At 41.6% G+C, this 22,378-nt stretch overlaps 1 protein-coding gene across 2 annotated transcripts in view; it reads right to left on the bottom strand.

The window, feature by feature from the left end:
* The window catches only part of KCNAB3 (potassium voltage-gated channel subfamily A regulatory beta subunit 3), a 61,870-nt gene that overhangs the window by 737 nt on the left and 38,755 nt on the right, over positions 1-22,378 (bottom strand). Inside the window, exons 8-13 of one of the 2 annotated variants that reach the window (XM_066590085.1) lie at positions 18,344-18,430; positions 12,324-12,409; positions 11,041-11,161; positions 10,831-10,925; positions 6,552-6,672; positions 6,060-6,148 (exon numbers count right to left, since the gene is read on the bottom strand). In XM_066590085.1, the coding sequence (XP_066446182.1) occupies positions 6,060-6,148; positions 6,552-6,672; positions 10,831-10,925; positions 11,041-11,161; positions 12,324-12,409; positions 18,344-18,430 (599 nt within the window). The remainder of the gene's footprint in view (positions 1-6,059; positions 6,149-6,551; positions 6,673-10,830; positions 10,926-11,040; positions 11,162-12,323; positions 12,410-18,343; positions 18,431-22,378) is intronic. The other variant, XM_066590087.1, reaches the window with a different exon arrangement.

Here is a 22,378-nt window from a genome sequence, read left to right as displayed (position 1 = left end):
GTCATACATTAAGCCGTGTGGTGGCTGAATCGGTGTGACTGCAGGGGGCAGTTGATGGTGGCTAGCAGGGATTGCAGTCAGTAGGTCAGGGAGCATGTTATCAGGTGTAGTACAGAGGGGTTTGGTTTAGGAGATGTGGTATGCTTCCCTGAAGAGGTGCGTTTTTAGGGCACGCCTGAAGTTTTGGGAGTCATGGATTGCCCAGATAGTTTTGTGTAGTGTGTTCTAGAGGATTGGTGCTTCTCTGGAGAAGTCTTGGAGGTGGGAATGAGAGGTTCGAATTAAAGGGGCACTCAGTCTCATTTCGGGCTGGGTGGTGGATTGAGATGAGGGAGGCAATGTAGGTTGGCACGGTGCCTTGGAGAGCTTTATGGATGAAGGTAGTGAGTTTAAATTAAATTCTGTATTTAACAGGCAGCCAATGCAGTCTCTGGCACAGGGCAGGGCGGAGGCGTCCGAGTAGTAGCTGGACAGGAAGATAAGCCTGGCTGCCGCATTCAGGATGGATTGGAGAGGGGAGAGACTGGTGCAAGGGAGGCTGATGAATAGCGAGTTACAATAATCGAGCCGAGAATGGATGAGGGCAACAGTGAGTGTTTTTAGCGTGTCCACGGTGAGAAAAGGGTGGATTCTTGCAATGTTTTTGAGGTGCAGGTGGCATGTCCGGGGGGTAAAGTAGAAGTCAGAGTCCAATGTAACCCCAAGGCAGCAGGCGTGCTGTCTGGGAGTTACGGTGCAACACACTGAGCTGGAGATGTCAGGATGAGTTCGGTTAGTAGAGGGCGGAAGCACCAGTAGGTCAGTTTTTGAGAGGTTAAGCTCAAGGTAAAAAGAGGACATAGTGTTAGAGACAGCGGACAGACAGTCATATAAAGAACTTGCAGGTAAAGCCCATCTAAGGTGATAGATTGCACGGAATAGTACTTTTAAAATAAATATAAATCTTGTTATTTGTAGAGACAACTTATTCCGCAGCGCTTCCAGGTCATTTATTTATTACCCCCCACCAATCTGGGTACTCATTTTACCGACCTCGGAAGGATGGAAGGCTGATTGAACCTTGAGCCGGCTACCTAAACCACATGAGGATTGAACCTGCAACCTTAAGGCTCGTGTGCGAGAGCTTAGGACTGCATCTCTGCTGCCTGAACAGTCTGCGCCGCATGAGGCTCATTTTTTACCAGGAATGTTCGCTTTAGCATTTTGGAAGCCTGGCAAAGCTGAACTTGTCACAATGGCCAAGTCTAAAGCCCTCTGCCATTCAGCTGTGCCCAGAGAGCTCCTATATTAGGTTCTCTTCATTGCAAAGAAATAAATTGTTTGTAACCCCTTCATGACCAACCTATTTTGTGCCTTAAAGGGGTTCTGACACCAAAAAAAAAAAATTGTACTCACCTTGCCTGGCCTGGCCCAATCGCAAGGCATGTCCCCTCCAGCCGGCATCATCTTCTGTGCCTTTAAAGCAGAGCAGGAGCAGTCAAAAAGACCGCTTCCTGCTCTGGTCCGTCCGTCAGGCACTTCCGAGGTGAACGGACGGACCGCCCACAGCAAGCACGTCACAAGCAGTGCTTGCTGTGGGCAGCCCGTCCGTCCTGCTGAACTCCGAGATTCTGCGCATGCGCATTGGAGATGCGGCCCGTCCTGACTCCTGTCAGAGGGCACCTCTCCACTGCGCATGCACGCAATCCCGGAGCGGCACGGCTCGTAGAGGAAGAAGACTGCCTGCCGGGAGATGACCCCCCCGATGTCAACAACAACAGAAGAACAGGTAAGTATAAGATTTTTATGTTTTAGCAGCCATTAAACCATGGGTTCCCTGGGTCCATTAGGCAGACCAGGGAACAATGGCTGCTAAAGCATAAAAAAATTATTTGTGTCAGAACCCCTTTAAGGACCAAGCGATTTTCATTGTTGCATTGCAAGAGCCGTAACTCATTGATGTAGCCATATCAGGGGGGGGTTTTTTTGGGGGGGGGGGGGGGCGTTGGGGTGATAAGATATATATTTTAATGGCACCATATACATATAATGTGTTGTAGAACTTTTATTACATGCTTTTTTAGGGGGAGGTGGGGTGTTGGTGAGGGGACTGGGTGGAAAAGAATTGTCCAGAAATTCCACCATTGATTTTGTTATTTGTTCATCCTTAGGTAAAAAATACTATGATACATTTCTTATCTTGATCAGCACGACTACTGCCATGCCAAGTTTATTTATACTAGTCTTGCCACTAAAAAACACATTTTTTAGTGAAAACAATGGAATCCTCATCACCACATTCTAAAATCCATAACATTTTTGTATGTTTTTTTGGTACCATTTTCAGGTACATGTGACTTTTGGATTGCTTTTTGTTATGTTTTTTTGGGAGGCAAACAAAAGAAAAATAGTATTTGAGGTATTTCTTTTCTAAATTATATTTACGGCTGCACCATGGGAGAAGACCTGCGGTCCACCGTGGGTGAAGATCCCGGCGGCCATCTTCGCAAGGTAAGTAAGAAGTCACCGAAGCGCGGGGATTCGGGTAAGTACTATCCGTTTTTGTTTTTTTTTTTTAAACCCCTGCATCGGGTTTGTCTCGCGCCGAACGGGGAGGCTATTGAAAAAAAAAACCTGTTTCGGCGCGGGACAACCCCTTTAATCTTGCTGCCTAAACCAGAGCATAAAATAAACCCACAGTAAAACCTATTGTTCCTGAGGGTGTAGATAGCACTACTTGGAGTCAATCCCCCAAACCTCCCTATTTAGTTATTGTGGAGTTCAATCCCCCAGGTATAAAGATAAATAAGTAAAATGAAGTAGAGAGGAGAGTAGCCCTGATGGTGGACTAGCAGCATATGGCTACACCACTCTCCTTTCTACTTCCTTTTATTGATTTATTTATTTCTATTCATACTTGGGAGGTTGGACTCCAGAATCACTATATAGTGTTTTATATACATTGTACATTGGAAAAACAACTCACTAGCACATACAGAGAAATAACAGCATCATGGAGAATATTGTACAACAGTACCGAGCATTGTAGATGTGATTCCAGTAGCTCATTCACATCAGTGTTGGAGGTTCAGCTCTGAACCTCTCACTGAATACCAATAAAAAAAAACCAAGACAGCATGCTATGCTATTTCATCCTGTAAAATGACAGAAACCGTGACCAAAAACTAAACTGACCCCATTATAGTCAATGGGGTCCTTCAATGCTGTTCGGTTTTGTCATATGACTGTTCCATTTGGGCACTGGGTTCCATTTTCCTGCAGAACCCAAATGTGCCTATGTGAACAGGCCTAAGTCACTTACTGTTATCTGCAGCAGCACATCTGTGTGTGTCTCTCTGCAGCAGCTTACTCTTCCCAGCAATAGACAACACCCACCTCCACTTCCTGTAATTAGTCTAGTTGTTTCTTTTATTAGAGACAGAATTTCACATGGCAGTGGGCAGCTGATCCCTAGTGTCCAATCCTTTAGAGTGAATTTTTCAGCACAAAAACGACATTTTAGGTAAAGTTGTCTTAAAGTGCGATAACTATTTAAAATGCTATGATTGGGTAAAATGGAACCTGAGTATATTGGAGCCACTTACACACATCAGGTTGAATATTTTAAAGTTTGTGAAAAGTATTGGAATTTGTTCTAGATTTCTTCAGGCCTCTTAGGCAGCTGCCTTGTAAATTGGTAAAGGTAACTTGTTTTAACCTCTTAAGGACCAAGCGCGGTAAATATACAGTAATTCTGTCTGATGGCAGAAGTAAGGAGCAGTATTAAAGCTTCTGCTCCTGCAATCAAGCATGAACAGATAGGGTCCTCGGCTGTCAAAAACAGCTGAGGACCCAAATGAGAAGGGAGAAGCATTTTTTAAGTGACATAGCATTCAGTCAGCACTATGAACTAAAGAGTAAAAGTGAAAGTATTACTTCCACTATGCGACCCGGCGATCACATGACCAATGGTTGTTCCCTGTTACAGCAGAGCTGCAGGGTCCTATCACACCTTGATCAACTCATTTAGTGATTATTGTCACTACAGGTGGGATGTTTTGACCGGTAACGTGGGCTCCAATGGATGCTACAGTGGAAAACTATACAAATTATATATCAACACGTCCAAAATAAAATGAGGAACCCATTCCCATACTTTGTATTAGTGTAAATATACAAATTTTAAAATAATCAATTATAAATTTAAAAGCTAATAATTTTTTTAGCTTTTTATCTCCAATAAAGCTGAAAAAAGTCAGTGAAAAAAAAATGCAGCAAAAATAATTTTGGTAGCTGAAAAAAAAAATAGGGCAATAAAACCACCAAATGGGTAAAATGTATGGTGCTTTAGGATCAACACACCCTGGTTCTTAAGGGGTTAAAGGACAGCCACAAAAACATATGTAGGATTGGTTGTTAGAATCTAAGCTTTCCTTGCATTGCATTTATTACCTACAGTGAAACTTCTCCCAAAAAAACACCTCTTTGAGAAGACCATCCACTGATCCAGAGCAGATTTTCTGTGACAGATTTTTACTTCTACCATATTCAATCATTAACAAAAGAAAAAAAATTACCCAGATAGAAATGTTCAATTGTAGCAAAACTCGGTATGCCGTTATTTCTCAGGCAGATATGTAAATGCTTACAGTTGTGGTATGTTTAGACATTGGGTCTTGCCACCAGAGGCCTTAAAGTGCTTCCTTCCCCCGCTGCCTATAAAAAGGCTCTCAGAGGCTACTTTTATGTTGTGTCCTTCTTGTTGAGAGATCATTGACCACTAGACGCCTGTACAACGCACTTTGCCCAGTTAGCCAACAAGAGAGGCAGCACACCATTGGAAAGAGAGAAGCAGGGTGGTTGTTTTGACAAATTGCCAGCCATCTAGGCCGTTCTCACCAAGCTTTTAGGAGGCGTGGTAAGCGGTGGTTACTTGTGGGCACGCATAAAAGGCAAACAGGCTCCAGGCAGCCCAAACAAACCACCAGTAAATAGGATCAATTGAGTCGCAGACCATCATGAGCAAATCTAACCATCTTGTTGTCCAACATCCACACACAGGTGGCACCTTTATTACAGACCTCTGTCTCTGCCCGGACCATTACCAGGCTCTCATCAGAAGGAAATTTGTTGTTCATGTCCACCCAGTAACACCCAATACGGTTGCCTTAGTTTGCAGTGATGCCGAGAAATGTGAACCGCTACAGACTGGAACTGTATGGTCTTTAGCGACGATTCCAGATTCTAATAGGGAGGCGATGCCAGTAGTGTTCGGTTATGGAGGCCGCGTGGTGAACGCTTCAATCCTGCTTTCGTTGTAAAGCAACTCACTGCCCCAGCTGCTTGTGGGATGATCTAGAGAGCCATCATATACGACAGTTGGTCACCCCTAGTAGTGATCAATGGACACTAATAGCTCAGCAATATGTGCTGGAAATCCTGTGGCCATATGTGTTGCCTCTCATGACAGGGCTTCCATCAGCCATTTTTCAACAACATAAAGCTCGCCCTCAGCAAGGGCTTCCCAGGAATGACTTTGCCAGGGTGGCACACTTTCTTGGCCTGTAGCTTTTTGGCAATCGAGCATTTATGGGACCATCTCTGATACCAGCTTCGGCAGCCTGAGAGTATGCAGGATCTAGAGGTCTCGTTACAACAGCTGTGTTCAGATTATACATGGAGCCTGTATGCCTCCATGCCCGCCCGTTTCTCCTCATGTGACCAGACTAGAGGTGGCTCAACAGGGTACTAGAGCCTCTTTTTGAATTGTACAGTTTCCCCCCCCCCCCAAAAAAAAAACGTATCATTTTGCTCTGATATTGTAATCACTTATACTTATAATTACATTCACACAAAGTTTCATTCGAATCCAACAACTCCTTGGTGTATTTAAATTTTTTGGTCAATGAGTGTATTCATGCCGGCCATCATTTTTGAGAGTACCCCCCTCCTAGAAGACCACATTTCAATGCAGTTTTAGGTGGTCATCTCAAAGAGGTTTAACTTTCTGACAGATCTCCTTTAATGCTAAATCTAAGGAAATGCAGTGTTAGTCAACTGGCCTATGAAGAGAATCTCACCTGGATGGACCCCAAATTCTCAATAAGCTGATCACAGTTGGAGACACCCAGAAGAACAGAGCTCACACCCTCACTGCGGAGACACCATGCTGGAAGAAGAAGAAGAGTCCTCACAATCAAGAGAACGCATATTTAAGAAATGGAGAGCAAAAACGCATAATTGTCTGGCTTGCTCTTGGAGAATCGCCTGCTATAGACCTTCCTTGTGTCCTAGATCCTTCCATATCTAATTTGGATACGTTTTGCATCCTTATAGCCAGTCCCAGGCAATATACTGTTTTTTTGGTACTATAAGATGCACCCTGGGTCAACAGAAATATTTCATACTAATTAAATGTCTCCGGGGTTCTAACACAGTGGAGAGGCTACCATCATTAACTTTGGTGTTCTAGTATAGACAAGGGGGTTAACCGTGAACAGTCAGTTCCTATTAAACCTAGTTGGCCATACCACTACATCAGCTCTACATAAAGAAGTGAGATCTTCTCTTACCTATAGCCAGCTGAGTGACAGTGCAGTGGAGGCGCTCAGCAATGGGATGCAGATCTTTTACTTTTATGTGCTGTTTTTTTCCTTCGTCGCTCACAGCTTTTTCTTTCAGCCAATGATATCCCTGCAAAAGAGGTGAGGAGCATTAAGACACAGTTACATAAACATTATCACCCAGTGTTTGTAGGCTTAGGACCTCCTAGAGGTAAAAATGAAAGGTGCAGCATTCAGGCCCTACATCTGCAAGTTATAGTGGAAAGGTACCACAAAGAGTGGCAAAGGTGTCATGTAATACTTCAAAGGAACATGTCAGCTCAAACATGCAGTCCAAACTGCAGGCAGCATTGTATAGAGCAGATTGGTTTTATAAGAAAAGATTCTGATTTGCTTGTATTTTTTCATTTAAATCCCTGCACATTCTGAGCCTAGAGGTCCAGTGGGCGGAGCTATGTTATCTGTGTATGAATATGTATACAGAAGTAGCTGTCAATCACTAATAGGACAGCCCACTGGACCTCTAGACTCGGAAAGTGCAGGAATTTAAATGAAAAAAATACAAGTTATGCTGAAGTTTTTTGTTTTTTTTAAAGAAAACTATATATCTTTCTTCTCCTGCTCTTTAACATGCTGCTTGTAGTCTAGACAGCATGTTTGTGCTGAAGGATTCCTTCTGATTTCCTGCAAGGTCATTTTAGAACAAATCGCCCCAAATCATCCAAGGAGTAAAACCTGACCATCTTCAATTTTTTATGCAACTTAGCACATTTATTCCTCACTATAAGGTATATAAAAGTCTCCGTTTTCATACCTATCGGGTAATGGAGTAAAAAAAAAGCATAGGTGTGAATTTTGCAAAGGTTCTGATAATTCGTATTTCGAAAAACTATTGGCGTAGGAAAATGTGTCACCCTCTGTCACTATCAAATGGAAAGAGGGGGGGGGGGGATATCTAAAGAAGGGGAAAGCTACTTGTTATTAGTATAGCGCCAACTTATTCCGCAGGCTATCTATAAGCAGAGAGATGGTGAAGGAACACTTCGCTAACTTAAATGAATTCAAGTCTCAAGGTCCAGATGAATTACATCCTAGGATACTAAAGGAAGCAGCGGAGGTAATTGCTGAACCACTCGCCATAATCTTTGAAAATTCCTGGAGAACAAGAGAAGTCCCAGAAGATTGGAAAGGGGCAAATGTCCCTATCTTCCAAAAAATGAAGGAAAGGATCCAGGAAACTACAGGCCTGTAAGCCTGACTTCTATACTGGGAAAGATCTTTGAACAAATTATTAAACAGCATGTATGCAAGTACTTGGATGAGAATGGAGTAATTAACCAGAGCCAGCATGGGTTTAGAACAAACAAGTTAGGCCAGATAAATCTAAATTCCTTCTATGACAGTATCACTGACTGGGTTGATCAGGGAAATGCGATAGATATAGTATATCTTCATCCACCAAGTATTTAGCAAAGTATCTCATACCAACCCTATTGAAAAAATGATCAAATATGGGATTGACAAGGCAACTGTTAGGTGGATTCACAACTGGCTGAGTGATCGTACTCAAAGAGTGGTCATAAATTGCTGCACATCCAATTGGAAGAATGTGCCAAATAGGGTACCACAAGGCTCTGTCCTGGGCCCAGTGTTGTTCAATTGAGAGTAACTAATAAAATTTGGATACAACACAAAGCTAGGAGGCATGGCTAACACTAGAGAAGAGAGAGAGAGTATTCAAAAAGATCTAGACAAGCTTGAAAAGTGGGCGGCGACTAAGAATATGGCATTTTACATGGAGATGAACATGAATCAAGAGTGTGATGCAGTAGCAAAAAAGACAAACACAATTCTGGGATGTATTCAGAGAAGCATAGAGTCTAGATCACGTGAGGAAATTATCCCCCTCTACTCTTCCTTAGACAGACCTCATCTGGAATACTGTGTCCAGTTCTCGGCACCCCAATTTAAAAAAAGATAGACAAACTGGAGCAAGTTCATAGAAAAGCTACCAGGATGGTGAACGGTCTGCAAATCATGTCCTATGAGGAATGGTTAAAGGATCTGGGAATGTTTAGCTTGCAAAAAAGAAGGCTGAGGGGAGACTTAATAGCGGTCTACAAATATCTGAAGGCCTGTCACAGTGCAGAAGGATCAACCCTATTCTCATCTGTACAAGGAAAGACTAGAAGCAATGGGATAAAACTGAAAGGGAGAAGACACAGATTAGATATTAGACATTGAGGGTGATCAATGAGTGAAACAGGTTACCACGGGAGGTGGTGAGTTCTCCTTCAATGGAAGTGTTCAAGCAAAGGCTGGACAGGCATCTGTCTAGGATCATTTAGTGACTCCTGCACTGAGCAGGGGGATGGACCCCTTGACCCTGGAGGTCCCTTTCGACCCTACCATTCTAGGATTCTTCGTATTAATGTGTAGAGTTGATAACATTTTTCCAAATACTTTAATTCTAATACAACTTAAAGTAAAATTGGAACAACCTTTTCAAAAATGCTTTTGGAGCTAAACCAATCCAGAGAGAAATATGAAAAAAATGGGTATATATATATGCTCCATACATTGACGTTTCTTACCACAAAATTTCAAGACCGTGTTTTGTAGTTTTTGAGAGAGAAAATTCTTGCCCTCTCACTGATAATAAAATGATATACAGTGAAGGATACTGGCTGATGACGGATAAATATGGTGCTTAATTAAATAATTAAAAATTATTAATGCTTTAGTTGAACAAATTCAATGGACACTCTGTACTACTTTATTTTTCCAGTGGTGGCGCTGCAGGGAACTTGACAAATTCTCACAACTCCACAGTCTCTTTTCTACGTGCTGGTTCCCAGCTTCTTAAAAGGCCAGTGCATGCCTAGGTTTCTTTTCTTCAGCGAATGCCTTTTTTGTCCTTCCCCCATCGCCCAGTGCCTAAGCAATAAGGTCAATTTTTTTTTGTTTGTTTGTTGCAAAGCTGTTCTTATTGGCATTGGCCCGGCTTGTATTCTGACCGTGTTTACCAGTCTGCTGCCCATCCTGACCTTCTGCCTGTCTACGTTATTGCATGAATTACACCAGGTGTGACCTTGCCTGTCTCCCGAACGTGAAATGCCTGTCCAGACCTCAGTCTGATGATGAATTTTGCCTGCTGCCCTGATACCACAAATTGACAGCTCCAGTCTATCCAGACATTCACCATTGTTAACGAAGACTATTTAAGGATAGCAACCTAGGGATTCCCTGGGGTAAAGTCCATATATCCTTGCAGGTGTTTTAGGGTGAAGGACCTACAATCTCCAAAGGTGGCTATGCACATTTGATAAAAGTAGGTTGATGGCTTATCAACTGTTAAATGGGTGATCAACTAGTGAATAATTTTTTCACAATTGTAGCCATACAGACTTTAGTCCCTATTGGCCGGGACTGCAGGAATGCGCCCAGGCGCAGAAGACAGGTGCCCTCTGACTCCACTGCGCATGAGCAGACCTTCCAGCTCAGCCAGGACGGACGAGCCGCCCAGCACTGCTTGTGATGTGGCACCCGTCCATTCACCTCGGAAGTGGCTGACGGATGGAGCAGAGCAGGAAGCAGTCATTTTGACCCCTTCAGCTCTGCTTCAAGAAGCAAAAGAAGAAAAAGCCAGATGGAGGGGACATGCCTTGCGATCGGTCCCGGCCAAGCAAGGTAAGTAAATTTTTTTTTTTTTTGTCATGTCAGAACCCCTTTAAAGAACATCCTACTAATGATGGTTTTGGATGAAATCATTCATTTTCATCAACTTTAGTGCCCTTTTGTATAAAGATCTATATTTGGGCTGTGTGCTATCCATCTGTTCCACGGACAGCATGCAGCTCTATAATTACTTGAAAGCGCTGCAGAATAAGTTAGCGCTATACAAATAAGATTTATTTTTATCAATTTTTTAAGAGGCTATTCACACAAACTTTCTTTTAGACAAACCCATGGTCTGTGCGAAAGAAATCGCTGCTTTTTCTATCCTTGGCCATTTTTTATGACGAGAACCACACATGCAATATAAAGGGTCCTTGGATATCTGACAGCACACGCATGAAGTGTCCATGTGTTGCCTGGTGCAAGTTGAGCCCATGTCTCGTGGACACAAATCTTATATGGCCATCTGAATATGGCTTTAGTTTAAGATTTATGGGTATCTTTAGACTTCACTCCCCTGGTTTCCCCCAATCCATAGCAACCCAACGGGTGCACATCAGCCCCAGCAAGCCTTACAACAGTCTTCATGTCTACAATGTCATAGTCTTACCTTGAAAGAAGCTCTAGATTTTTCAGGGATAGTGTCAGCATATTTCCCAGTAATCAGACCACATGCCAAAGGAGACCAGGTCATAGAGCCAACGCCTGATGGGAACAACAAAAAATAATTGGAGATCTAAAGAGTTGGTGGCATGAGTTGGAACTTGAGCGATGGCTTGGAAGTCGTCTTCAGAATGTTGTCCCGGAATCGGGGACTCACCAATCTTATGATACAGCTCAGGGAGTTGAGTCTCTACTTTTTCACGCTGAAAGAGGTGATACTCTGCTTGTTCACACACGGGAGGGATGAGGTTAAACTGGCGAGCTACAGAATAGGCCTCCTAGGAAGAAAAAGGTAAGAAATAGAAGCTAGGAATAACCCATGCCCCCCACTTTTCAAGGGACACTGCACCATGAAATTATTTAACCAAAAGTAAAACTTTCTGAAGTCTTTGGGATTCTCTACAGTTGTTCACCTTGTAAAGCATTACACAGCTCCTTATTTGGTGTTGATGAAATACATTGATACCAGTTGACCTTGAAAGTGAGACTCTGACTGCCCTTTTTTTGCTGGCTAAAAGAGCTAGTCATTATCAAGGTGGTCCCATTATATACTTTTTGGCCATTTTATTAGAGACACCCCACAGCGTTGGACCTCCTTTGGCCTTTAGAACTGCACCCATTCATCTAGCCGTATATTTCACTAGATATTGAAATTGTTCTGCAAAGCTGTTGGCCAATTGGGCAGGAAGCTTCTTGTAGTTGCCAAAGCTAAGATAGAGGTGCTGACAAGTCCTGATCAGCTAAGGGGAAGGGGTCACCAATTCATGCTGCTGATGTCCAGTTCTTCCCATTAGCACACTGCAACATAAATCTGGATCCATCTGACCAGGTGATGTTCCTTCACTGCTCAGTGATACAGGTTGTGTGAGCTTTTGTCCACTGGAGTTTTGCCTTTTTGTTTCTGGAACTGCTGGTCTGCTTTTACAGCCCATCGATGCTAAGAACGACGAGTTGTGCGTTCAGACATGTTATTTGGAGCACCTGCGTTGTATTCGGCTGCTTCTGACTATGCAGCAACTGTTGATCAGAACGATTCCTGACATCCTCCTCTGACCCCTTTCTGCAACCAGTTGTCTCTAACCATAGGAACCCCTTCCCCTGGATGCTTTCCGCTGCACAGAAAACCCCACAAAGTTGGCAGTGAAATCCGGGCTCTGACATGGTTGACCAGATCTTGGAAGTCACTCCGATCGCTGGATTTTCCCATCTAATGTGGATTTCCACTGAAACTGATCCATGGAAAACGTGTCAGTGATTTTATTCTGCACTCCGGGGTCACAGGGAGAATTTCTAGGAAAGCACCAAGCATGAATAACATCAGTGTCTCTAATAAAGTGGCCATTCAGCGTAGATGGAAAAGAGTTGACCACAGGAACCTATAACATTCATCCAGCAGACTGACTGTAGTGTACTCTAATGTCATTTATGCATCTCACCTACCATTATTTCCATAGCCCCCCATCGGGAAGTGCCCCAGTACATCGCCAACCCCTGGTTAATCACAAAAGTCATGGCCCGTACGATCTCTGCAGAGGAAAAGAGAACAGCAGAGTAAAATAGCATTGTAGCCGAGCTGAATTTGCCATGTAGCCTTTCTAGGTCTAGTGTTTTCTGGCTCTGCTATATTTAACAAGCTCAGCTTTGCTGCTCCTATACATGAAAGTATGGACAGACCGATGGACACCGCACAGGAGGATGACGGCTTGTACTATATCGTAGGCTAATTTATATCTAGAAGCATTCATCACACGCGGGAAGCAGACACTATGGATGAACTGGAGCTGGTCATGCAGATGTATTGAATAGTATCGCCTGTGACAGCTTCCTGCCTTCTCGCCTCCTTGCTAGAAATCTTTATATTCCTGCGGCTATATTAGGATAAATATAGATTTCTCTATTCTTAGGCCGCTGTTCCCCTGTCCATCTGTAGAGGGACCCACACAGTGAAAGCAAGACGCAGAGAGGGGCTGCAGTTTGCTGAGGTCATCATAAATTTTAGAGATGGGAGATGAGCACAGGAGGAAGGAAGGATTCTGCCAAAATTAGACAGGGGAGCAATGAGAGATAGACAAGAGGGATAATGAGGATGTGAGGGAACTGGAGCGGGGGGGGGGGGGGGGGGCTGATGATACCGGAAATGTTGGGGGTCTGTATAGACTCATCTTCACTAAGGGGAAATACAACTGCTTTAATATAGTTATAGATTCCATATAATAAACAATTATAGTAAAAGCCCAATAAGATTGCAGTCTCTGCCACACACAGCTCGTAAGTACCTACAGTTTATATACCGTACCATTATACACTCTGCATGCATACATATTGCACTTACAAACACATTTCCTAAAGAATCCCTAATGGTAGATGAAGGACTTAAAGGGGTTGTCCCGCGAAAGCAAGTGGGGGTATACACTTCTGTATGGCCATATTAATGCACTTTGTAATGTACATTGTGCATTAATTATGAGCCATACAGAAGTTATTCACTTACCTGCTCCGTTGCTAGCGTCCCCGTCTCCATGGTGCCGTCTAATTTTCAGCGTCTAATCGCCCGATTAGACGCGCTTGCGCAGTCCTGTCTTCTGAATGGGGCCGCTCGTGCCAGAGAGCGGCTCCTCGTAGCTCCGCCCCGTCACGTGTGCCGATTCCAGCCAATCAGGAGGCTGGAATCGGCAATGGACCGCACAGAAGACCTGCGGTCCACCGAGGGTGAAGATCCCGGCGGCCATCTTCACAAGGTAAGTAAGAAGTCACCGGAGCGCGGGGATTCGGGTAAGTACTACCAGGTTTTTTTTTTTTTATCCCTGCATCGGGTTTGTCTCGCGCCGAACGGGGGGGCTATTGAAAAAAAAAAAAAAACGTTTCGGCGCGGGACAACCCCTTTAACCATCATCTTCTGGTGCCCCCCAACACCGTGTACAAGGTTATCAGTACATACCGTCATAACGTGCTGGAATAAAAGACCTTTCTGCAGGTACTTATTTGTTGCTCTAGCACTTTTGAAGTACATACAAATATAGAATGTTGTAAAAAAGAATTTATTTATCTCGCTTTTATAACGCCTACATAGTCTGCAATGCTGTATACATATTTTTCATCATTCGTTTGAGTCCCTGCCCTTCATAGGATACAATAGGAGACAGGACCACTCTAGTATCAGGGCTAGACTACAGGAATTTTGAATAATTTCAGATTGTAAATAGGTTTAAAGGGACAATAACTTCAGACCACATATGCTCACCTACTAGATTGTTTTAATCTCATCAGTTCTGTAATATGCTTGCATTAAAAATGTTGTTTTACCACTGTAAATCATGTTTGACATGGGTGCCACTAGAGGTCTCTCAGGTTCTCTGCAATCCACTCTGTCATTGGGTACAGAGCTTCCTTAGTAACAATGACACATGGTCTTTTCCCATAGTAATAGACAGCTGTCCTGCACTTGCAGGCTGACAGATCTGCAGACACTGACAAGGATCTCCACTGTCTCTGCCTCTGCTGCTGGTAAAGCATCTGTGAGTATGCACACATTATTGTGGGTTTACTAACCATTTGGTCTGAGTGTCTCTGAATGCCTGAATCATACTGGGAAAGGAGAGGGGCAAGCATTCAGATATTGCCTCCTTACTGATTGGACCAGAGACAGTGCAATGCAGTATGGGAAGTAAGGGCAAGGAAGTGCAGATGAGTGAACTACTGGCAAAATGCTAGGCTTGCTACATGCCCCCACCTTGAAAGTGGACTGAAACTGCAGAACAACAGAAAAATGGGGAAGACCACCTGAAAATCAGAATTTACAGACATGAAGTATAAACAGCAGCAAATGAGGGTAAGGAGAACCTGGTGCATTTTAGAAAACTTGTTGAAAACTCAGGTACGCTTAAACTATTTTATTCCAGGTAACATAAGAGTGGGGTGTGTAATAAGAATTGTACGTCAGTTTTCTGGTAAACAAAAGTCATAAATTATGACACGAGCCTCTAAGAGTAGGTGGAGCCAGACAGAAAGCAGGCGTGGCCATAAATAGCCCATCAGATTTCTACTCCAGAACCTCTTAATAATTCGTCACTCTTAGCCAGGCGCATACTTTACGTAGACAGGCATATGAAACACCAGTCCAAGTAAATATGCCCCAGTGTGTTTTGGGTCTGACCGGGTCCCTTCATCAGATTTGTATCTCATGAAAAGTTCCAGTTCTGACCTGTAGCACATTGTTCTTTGTACCTGGAATAAAATTATTAAACTTACTTGCTAGCTGAAATTCTTCCAGATGCCTGTCATGTTGCACTGATACTGGAGTGGTCCTGTGCCTATCATATCCTGGAGAGATTATCCCAAATAAGAGGAACCACCAGTGGCAGCAGTGCAACTTAATTTATGCATAAGAGGTTGTGGAATCGCAACCAAAATAGGTGAGTCCATTGCTAAGGTCATCAGCCGCCACGCTTATTGAGATTCTACACATGAAAAGTGTGTTTTTACTTCCCTCCTCATGAGGCTCACAGCCTAAATTCCGTATCTCAAATACATTCACACATGGACCAATTTTGTATCAAGCCAATTTAATCTATTAGTATGTTTTTGGAACCTGGGAGGAAACCAACGCAACACGGGAAGAAAGTACAAACTCCATGCAGATGTTGCCTTTGGTCAGAGTCTAACCCAGGACCTCAGCGCTGCAAGGGAACTTTGTTAACCACTAAGCCACCGTTACGGCCATCATCTGTGATGTGAGGAAGGAGCCGTCGCTCCAAAATTTGTCTCTGAACACTTTTACCTATGCAATACATGTCGAATTAACACATTTTTGAATGCAGAGAGCAGTTCATCCAAGTGGATAACATTTCTAACATCCATACCAACAATTGGGGAGCGCATATCCTAGGTTTTTCTATTTTATATTACAATGTTTAAAGAGCAAACGACTGAAAACATTGGTGGAGTTTTGAAGGAAACTCCTACTTGTTTCTAAATGTTAGAGAAAGAAACCCATCCTGTTCAATAGATCATAACTCCACCTTGGAGATCAAGCACGCTGGCACGGAGCCTATATGGCGGTGGTTGGTGCTTGTATGGGTTCTCAGTAAAAAGCCATACAGCATTCATGCACCGTGCCTTCAGTAGACTGTGTGTACAGAAATATTGTCCCCTAGAAACATTGCTTCTGTATGAAAGGTACAGAAGAGGGTTCTAACCCTCTCAGTCTCTGCACAAAATAGCCATAATATGGACTTATGCATTGACACACCTTGATTTTCCTGTTTCTTGATCACAAAGTGTATAGTATGAAACTACGCAAATTTAAGGTAGTCTAATTTCTTCAAGCGTAATTAAGCTGTTTAAATCGGCCCTATGTTAGGTTAATGGACATATGGGGCATTTTCGAATTGAGCCAAGAGACACACGGTAAGCTGTAGCTGGACTATCTAGCAATACCTAAAGAAGGTCACATGGTCCCTCTTATTTCCAGGGCTCTTAGTTTTTAATTAATTGACTACTACAGAGAAAGGCTGAGTTGAATCCAAAATCAATAAGATTAAAAGGTTTTCTCTCCAGTCTGTTGACAGCTGCCAAGAATTATGGACCTCCTGACGTCAACCAATATAAAACCGAAAATGAACAATCATAAAACTAACTCATCCAAGGAGTGCAGATAATTGACTGTAAGTTAAACCTTAACTCACAGGGCATGCATGGAGGCTGTTAAGCGTCTTTAGCACTCTCCTTTTGTATGCAGTTGGAGTTGGAATAATGCAACTGTAGCGCTGCCCATTGGAAGGTTACTTGGTTATAAGGGACCTTTCATGCAGAACATTAAAGGGGTTGTCCCGCGCCGAAACGGGTTTTTTTTTTTTCAATAGCCCCCCGTTCGGCGCGAGACAAACCCGATGCAGGGATTAAAAAAAACCAAACAGATAGTACTTACCCGAATCCCCGCGGTCCGGCGTCTTCATACTTACCTTGTGAAGATGGCCGCCGGGATCTTCACCCTCGGTGGACCGCAGGTCTTCTGTGCGGTCCATTGCCGATTCCAGCCTCCTGATTGGCTGGAATCGGCACACGTGACGGGGCGGAGCTACGAGGAGCCGCTCTCCGACACGAGCGGCCCCATTCAGCAAAGGAGAAGACCGGACTGCGCAAGCACGTCTAATCGGGCGATTAGACACTGAAGATTAGATGGCACCATGGAGACGAGGACGCCAGCAACGGAACAGGTAAGTGAATAACTTCTGTATGGCTCATAATTAATGCACGATGTATATTACAAAGTGCATTAATATGGCCATACAGAAGTGCTTACCCCCACTTTGTTTCGCGGGACAACCCCTTTAAGTCAGATTCTTGCTGGGTCACGGGACTCTGAACGATATCTTTCAATGAAGATGCTGCCAGCGACTTAATGACTAACAATAATTCTTTCACTTATCGTTTGTCATTGAGTTTCAGCAGGCATAAGAATTCAGACGATGATTGATCCATGTAAACAGGCAGTCGTTCATTTATAAATAACTGCCTGTTTACTTTGAATAGAGGCAGGCGGCCAGAGCAATCTCCAGCCCGCTCCTCCAGTCACTGAGCGATCTTTGCTGCAGTGTGTCAGCACAGTAGTGACTATTGCTCAGCTGACCCATCCAACAATCTCTCCATGAAAAAGTATCCTGAGTAAATGTCCAAACTTCTAACAGCCCTTGCAACATAACTAAGGATATAAGTCAAACCAAAATCTTTGTTTCCGTTTCCCATTTGCATACTTTTTTCCCAGGGAGAACGGCGTGGCCTATAAGACTCCCTATGCAAACTTGGCAATCTCCGCAAGGAAAAACAGTAGTTCCCTAGACTTTTCTTTGCGTACTACTCAAAGCAGGTAGACGGCACAGAGAAAACATGGCCGTACACTATCAACAGTGCACATTTTCTCAGTAAGGTGAAGGGAATAAGCCACTGCTAGTCACTTATTGCTTTTTGAAATCTAACATGCCTGATCCTGCTTTCCCCCAACATCTGCCATGAGGGGAGAATCATGACACATCCATACACATCAAAATCACCCAACATTCATCTAATGTGTATGTCCACCTTAGCATATATAAGACGCGAAGAGACCGAAGAAATAAGAAGGGAGAGAAATGTCTGAGCATTCTCTATTGCTAGTAGACTGAATAAATGCCGAAAGACTCAGCTCTGTAGCTCCAAAATTACTGACTAGGGCTCATGGTGGAGGTGGACTCGATTCTAAGTTTTACCATTGGTACCTTGCTTATTATGTGCCTGGGTGACCCTTTTTCAAAATGTGCCAACCTGATGACTTCCAAATCATTATTTTTTTACATACTCTCGATATGAAAATTCTCCTCGCCGTAACTGATAAATATACATGAATATCAAGCATGACCTAATTATATAACAAAATGCATAGTAAACAAGAAGCTAGGGAGCAAGCAGGAGAAAGATGGATGTACCTTCCATTGGGCTATTGGCATCCATACGATTCGCAAATACAATATCGACATATTCCAGCTGTAGCCGTTCTAGAGACCCCCGGAGACCTAGTGGGCAGTGAAGATCAATGAGAGACGTGTAGAAGGGAAGGATAAAAGAAGTAATTTGAGACAAGGAAATGAATTGCAGCATTACTGGAACATAACACAACGTTTTGTCACTGAATGCCTTTCAATTATAGATTTGGAAGATTGGAACTATGAAGGAAGAATCCCAAAAATACAATCTCCCCTTTAATGATTAAATGAGGCATCCAATTTTGGAAAGAGAGGTCAAGATTAGATTCCCGGAATCCTAAGAAGGCACTAAGCCCCATCCCCCTCTATACTTTATATTCTTCATACTTTCATATCCTATCGAGTTTTTCGGTTTTAGCATAAAAGGGAACACTTATCTGTACAACAAAAGGCTCAGATTTGTCTGATCTGTGATGAAGATGCTAATCAAATTTTGCAAGTTCAAAAAGGAAGTCGACGTGTCTATTTTCACTATGAGATTTTTCTACAGATTGAAAGATATTTAAGGGCAAAGGCACATTTGAAGGTTAAAAAAATATACTTTTTGTGCTTTTGAACTTAGTATAGATTGAACCCATTAGCGTTTAACCTCAGGTGTACCTAGGAGAGGTGTAGAGTTTACAATCATACTTAGATCCTGGTGTCTAAGGAAATCTAAAGACATCTCTGCAACAGAAAAAGGGCAGCATGACCATAAAAGGCCCCTGCCGTGATAGCTTTGGAGCCTGGGTACATAATCTCCATTGGTGCTCAGTAGCTTCAATTCACTATCAACATTGAAATTTAGATGCACTTTGTCAATGATCTTTGGGGTTTACAGTATTACTGAACAGTGACAGTCCTTAGTTTTTGAGAATCGACAAAGCTCCCATCCTAAGGATTCCCAAGAATTTTTTATAGGTCTCGCAGAAATATTAAGGGGTTTACAAAGTTATTTCTTTTATATAATTTTGGACCCTCACCCCCCCTATGTACAAGAAGATAACTACAATAATACAGCCTTCTATGTACAAGAATATAACTACTATAATACTGCCTGCTACGTACAAGAATATAACTACTATAATACTGCCCCCTATGTACAAGAATACAACTACTATAACACTGCCCCCTATGTACAAGAATATAACTACTATAATACTGCCCCCTTATGTACAAGAATATAACTACTATAATACTGCCTCCTATGAACAAGAATATAACTACTATAATACTACCCCAAATGTACAAGAATATAACTAATATAATACTGCCCTCTATGTACAAGAATATAACTACTATAATACTGCCCCCTATGTACAAGAATATAACTACTAAAATACTGCTCCCTATGTGCAAGAATATAACTACTATAATACTGACCCTATGTACTAGAATATAACTACTATAATACTGCCCCTTATGTACAAGAATATAACTACTATAATACTGCCCCTTATGTACAAGAATATAACTACTATAATACTGCTCCTATGTACATGAATACAACTACTATAATACTGCCCCTATGTACAAGAATATAACTACTATAATACTGCTCCCTATGTGCAAGAATATAACTACTATAATACTGCCCCTATGTACTAGAATATAACTACTATAATACTGCCCCCTATGTAAAAAAATATAGCTACTGTAATACTACCCCCGATGTACAAGAATATAACTACTGTAATACTGCTCCCTATGTACAAGAATATAACTACTATAATACTGCCCCCTATATACAAGAATATAACTACTAAAATACTGCCCCTATGTACAAGAATATACTATAATACTGCCCCCTATGTACAAGAATATAACTACTATAATACTGCCCCTATGTACAAGAATACAACTACTATAATACTGCCCGCTATGTACAAGAATATAACTACTATAATACTGCTCCCTATGTGCAAGAATATAACTACTATAATACTGACCCTATGTACTAGAATATAACTACTATAATACTGCCCCTTATGTACAAGAATATAACTACTATAATACTGCTCCTATGTACATGAATATAACTACTATAATACTGCCCCTATGTACAAGAATATAACTACTATAATACTGCTCCCTATGTGCAAGAATATAACTACTATAATACTGCCCCTATGTACTAGAATATAACTACTATAATACTGCCCCTATGTACAAGAATATAACTACTGTAATACTGCTCCTATGTACAAGAATATAACTACTATAATACTGCTCCCTGTGTACAAGAATATAACTACTATAATACTACCCCTATGTACAAGAATATAACTACTATAATACTGCCTCCTATGTACAAGTATATAACTACTATAATACTGCCTCCTATGTACAAGAATATAACTACTATAATACTGCCCCTTATGTACAAGAATATAACTATTATAATACTGCCCCCTATGTACAAGAATATAACTACTATAATACTGCCCCCTATGTAAAAAAATATAGCTACTGTAATACTACCCCTGATGTACAAGAATATAACTACTATAATACTGCCTCCTATGTACAAGAATATAACTACTATAATACTGCTCCCTATGTACAAGAATATAACTACTATAATACTGCCCGCTATGTACAAGAATATAACTACCATAATACTGCCCGCTATGTACAAGAATATAACTACCATAATACTGCCCCCTATGTACAAGAATATAACTACTATAATACTGCCCCCTATGTACAAGAATATAACTATTATAATACTGCCCCCTATGTACAAGAATATAACTACTATAATACTGCCCCCTATGTAAAAAAATATAGCTACTGTAATACTACCCCCGATGTACAAGAATATAACTACTGTAATACTGCTCCCTATGTACAAGAATATAACTACTATAATACTGCCCCCTATATACAAGAATATAACTACTAAAATACTGCCCCTATGTACAAGAATATACTATAATACTGCCCCCTATGTACAAGAATATAACTACTATAATACTGCCCCTATGTACAAGAATTTAACTACTATAATACTGCTCCCTATGTACAAGAATATAACTACTATAATACTGCCCGCTATGTACAAGAATATAACTACCATAATACTGCCCGCTATGTACAAGAATATAACTACCATAATACTGCCCCCTATGTACAAGAATATAACTACTATAATACTGCCCCCTATGTACAAGAATATAACTATTATAATACTGCCCCCTATGTACAAGAATATAACTAGTATAATACTGCCCCCTATGTAAAAAAATATAGCTACTGTAATACTACCCCCGATGTACAAGAATATAACTACTGTAATACTGCTCCCTATGTACAAGAATATAACTACTATAATACTGCCCCCTATATACAAGAATATAACTACTAAAATACTGCCCCTATGTACAAGAATATACTATAATACTGCCCCCTATGTACAAGAATATAACTACTATAATACTGCCCCTATGTACAAGAATTTAACTACTATAATACTGCCCGCTATGTACAAGAATATAACTACTATAACACTGTCCCCTATGCACAACAATATAACTACTCCATTATTGCTCCCAAGTACAAGAATGTACTATAATACTACCCCCTATGTAAAGGAATATAACTACTATAATACTGCCCCTATGTACAAGAATATATTATAATACTCTCCCCTGTGTACAAGAATATAACTACTTCAATACTGCTCCTATGTACAAGAATATAACTACTATAATACTGCCCCCTATGTACAAGAATATGACTACTATAATACTGCCTCCTATGTACAAGAATATAACTACTATAATACTGCCTCCTATGTGCAAGAATATAATTACTATAATACTGCCTCCTATGTACAAGAATATAACTACTATAATACTGCCCCCTATGTACAAGAATATGACTACTATAATACTGCCTCCTATGTACAAGAATATAACTACTATAATACTGCCTCCTATGTACAAGAATATAACTACTAAAATACTGCCCCCTATGTACAAGAATATGACTACTATA

This window comes from Eleutherodactylus coqui, chromosome 2 (assembly GCF_035609145.1).
Source record: "Eleutherodactylus coqui strain aEleCoq1 chromosome 2, aEleCoq1.hap1, whole genome shotgun sequence".
Lineage (NCBI taxonomy): Eukaryota > Metazoa > Chordata > Amphibia > Anura > Eleutherodactylidae > Eleutherodactylus > Eleutherodactylus coqui.
Note: the sequence above shows the minus strand (reverse complement) of the source record. Positions and strands in the feature narration are given on the sequence as shown.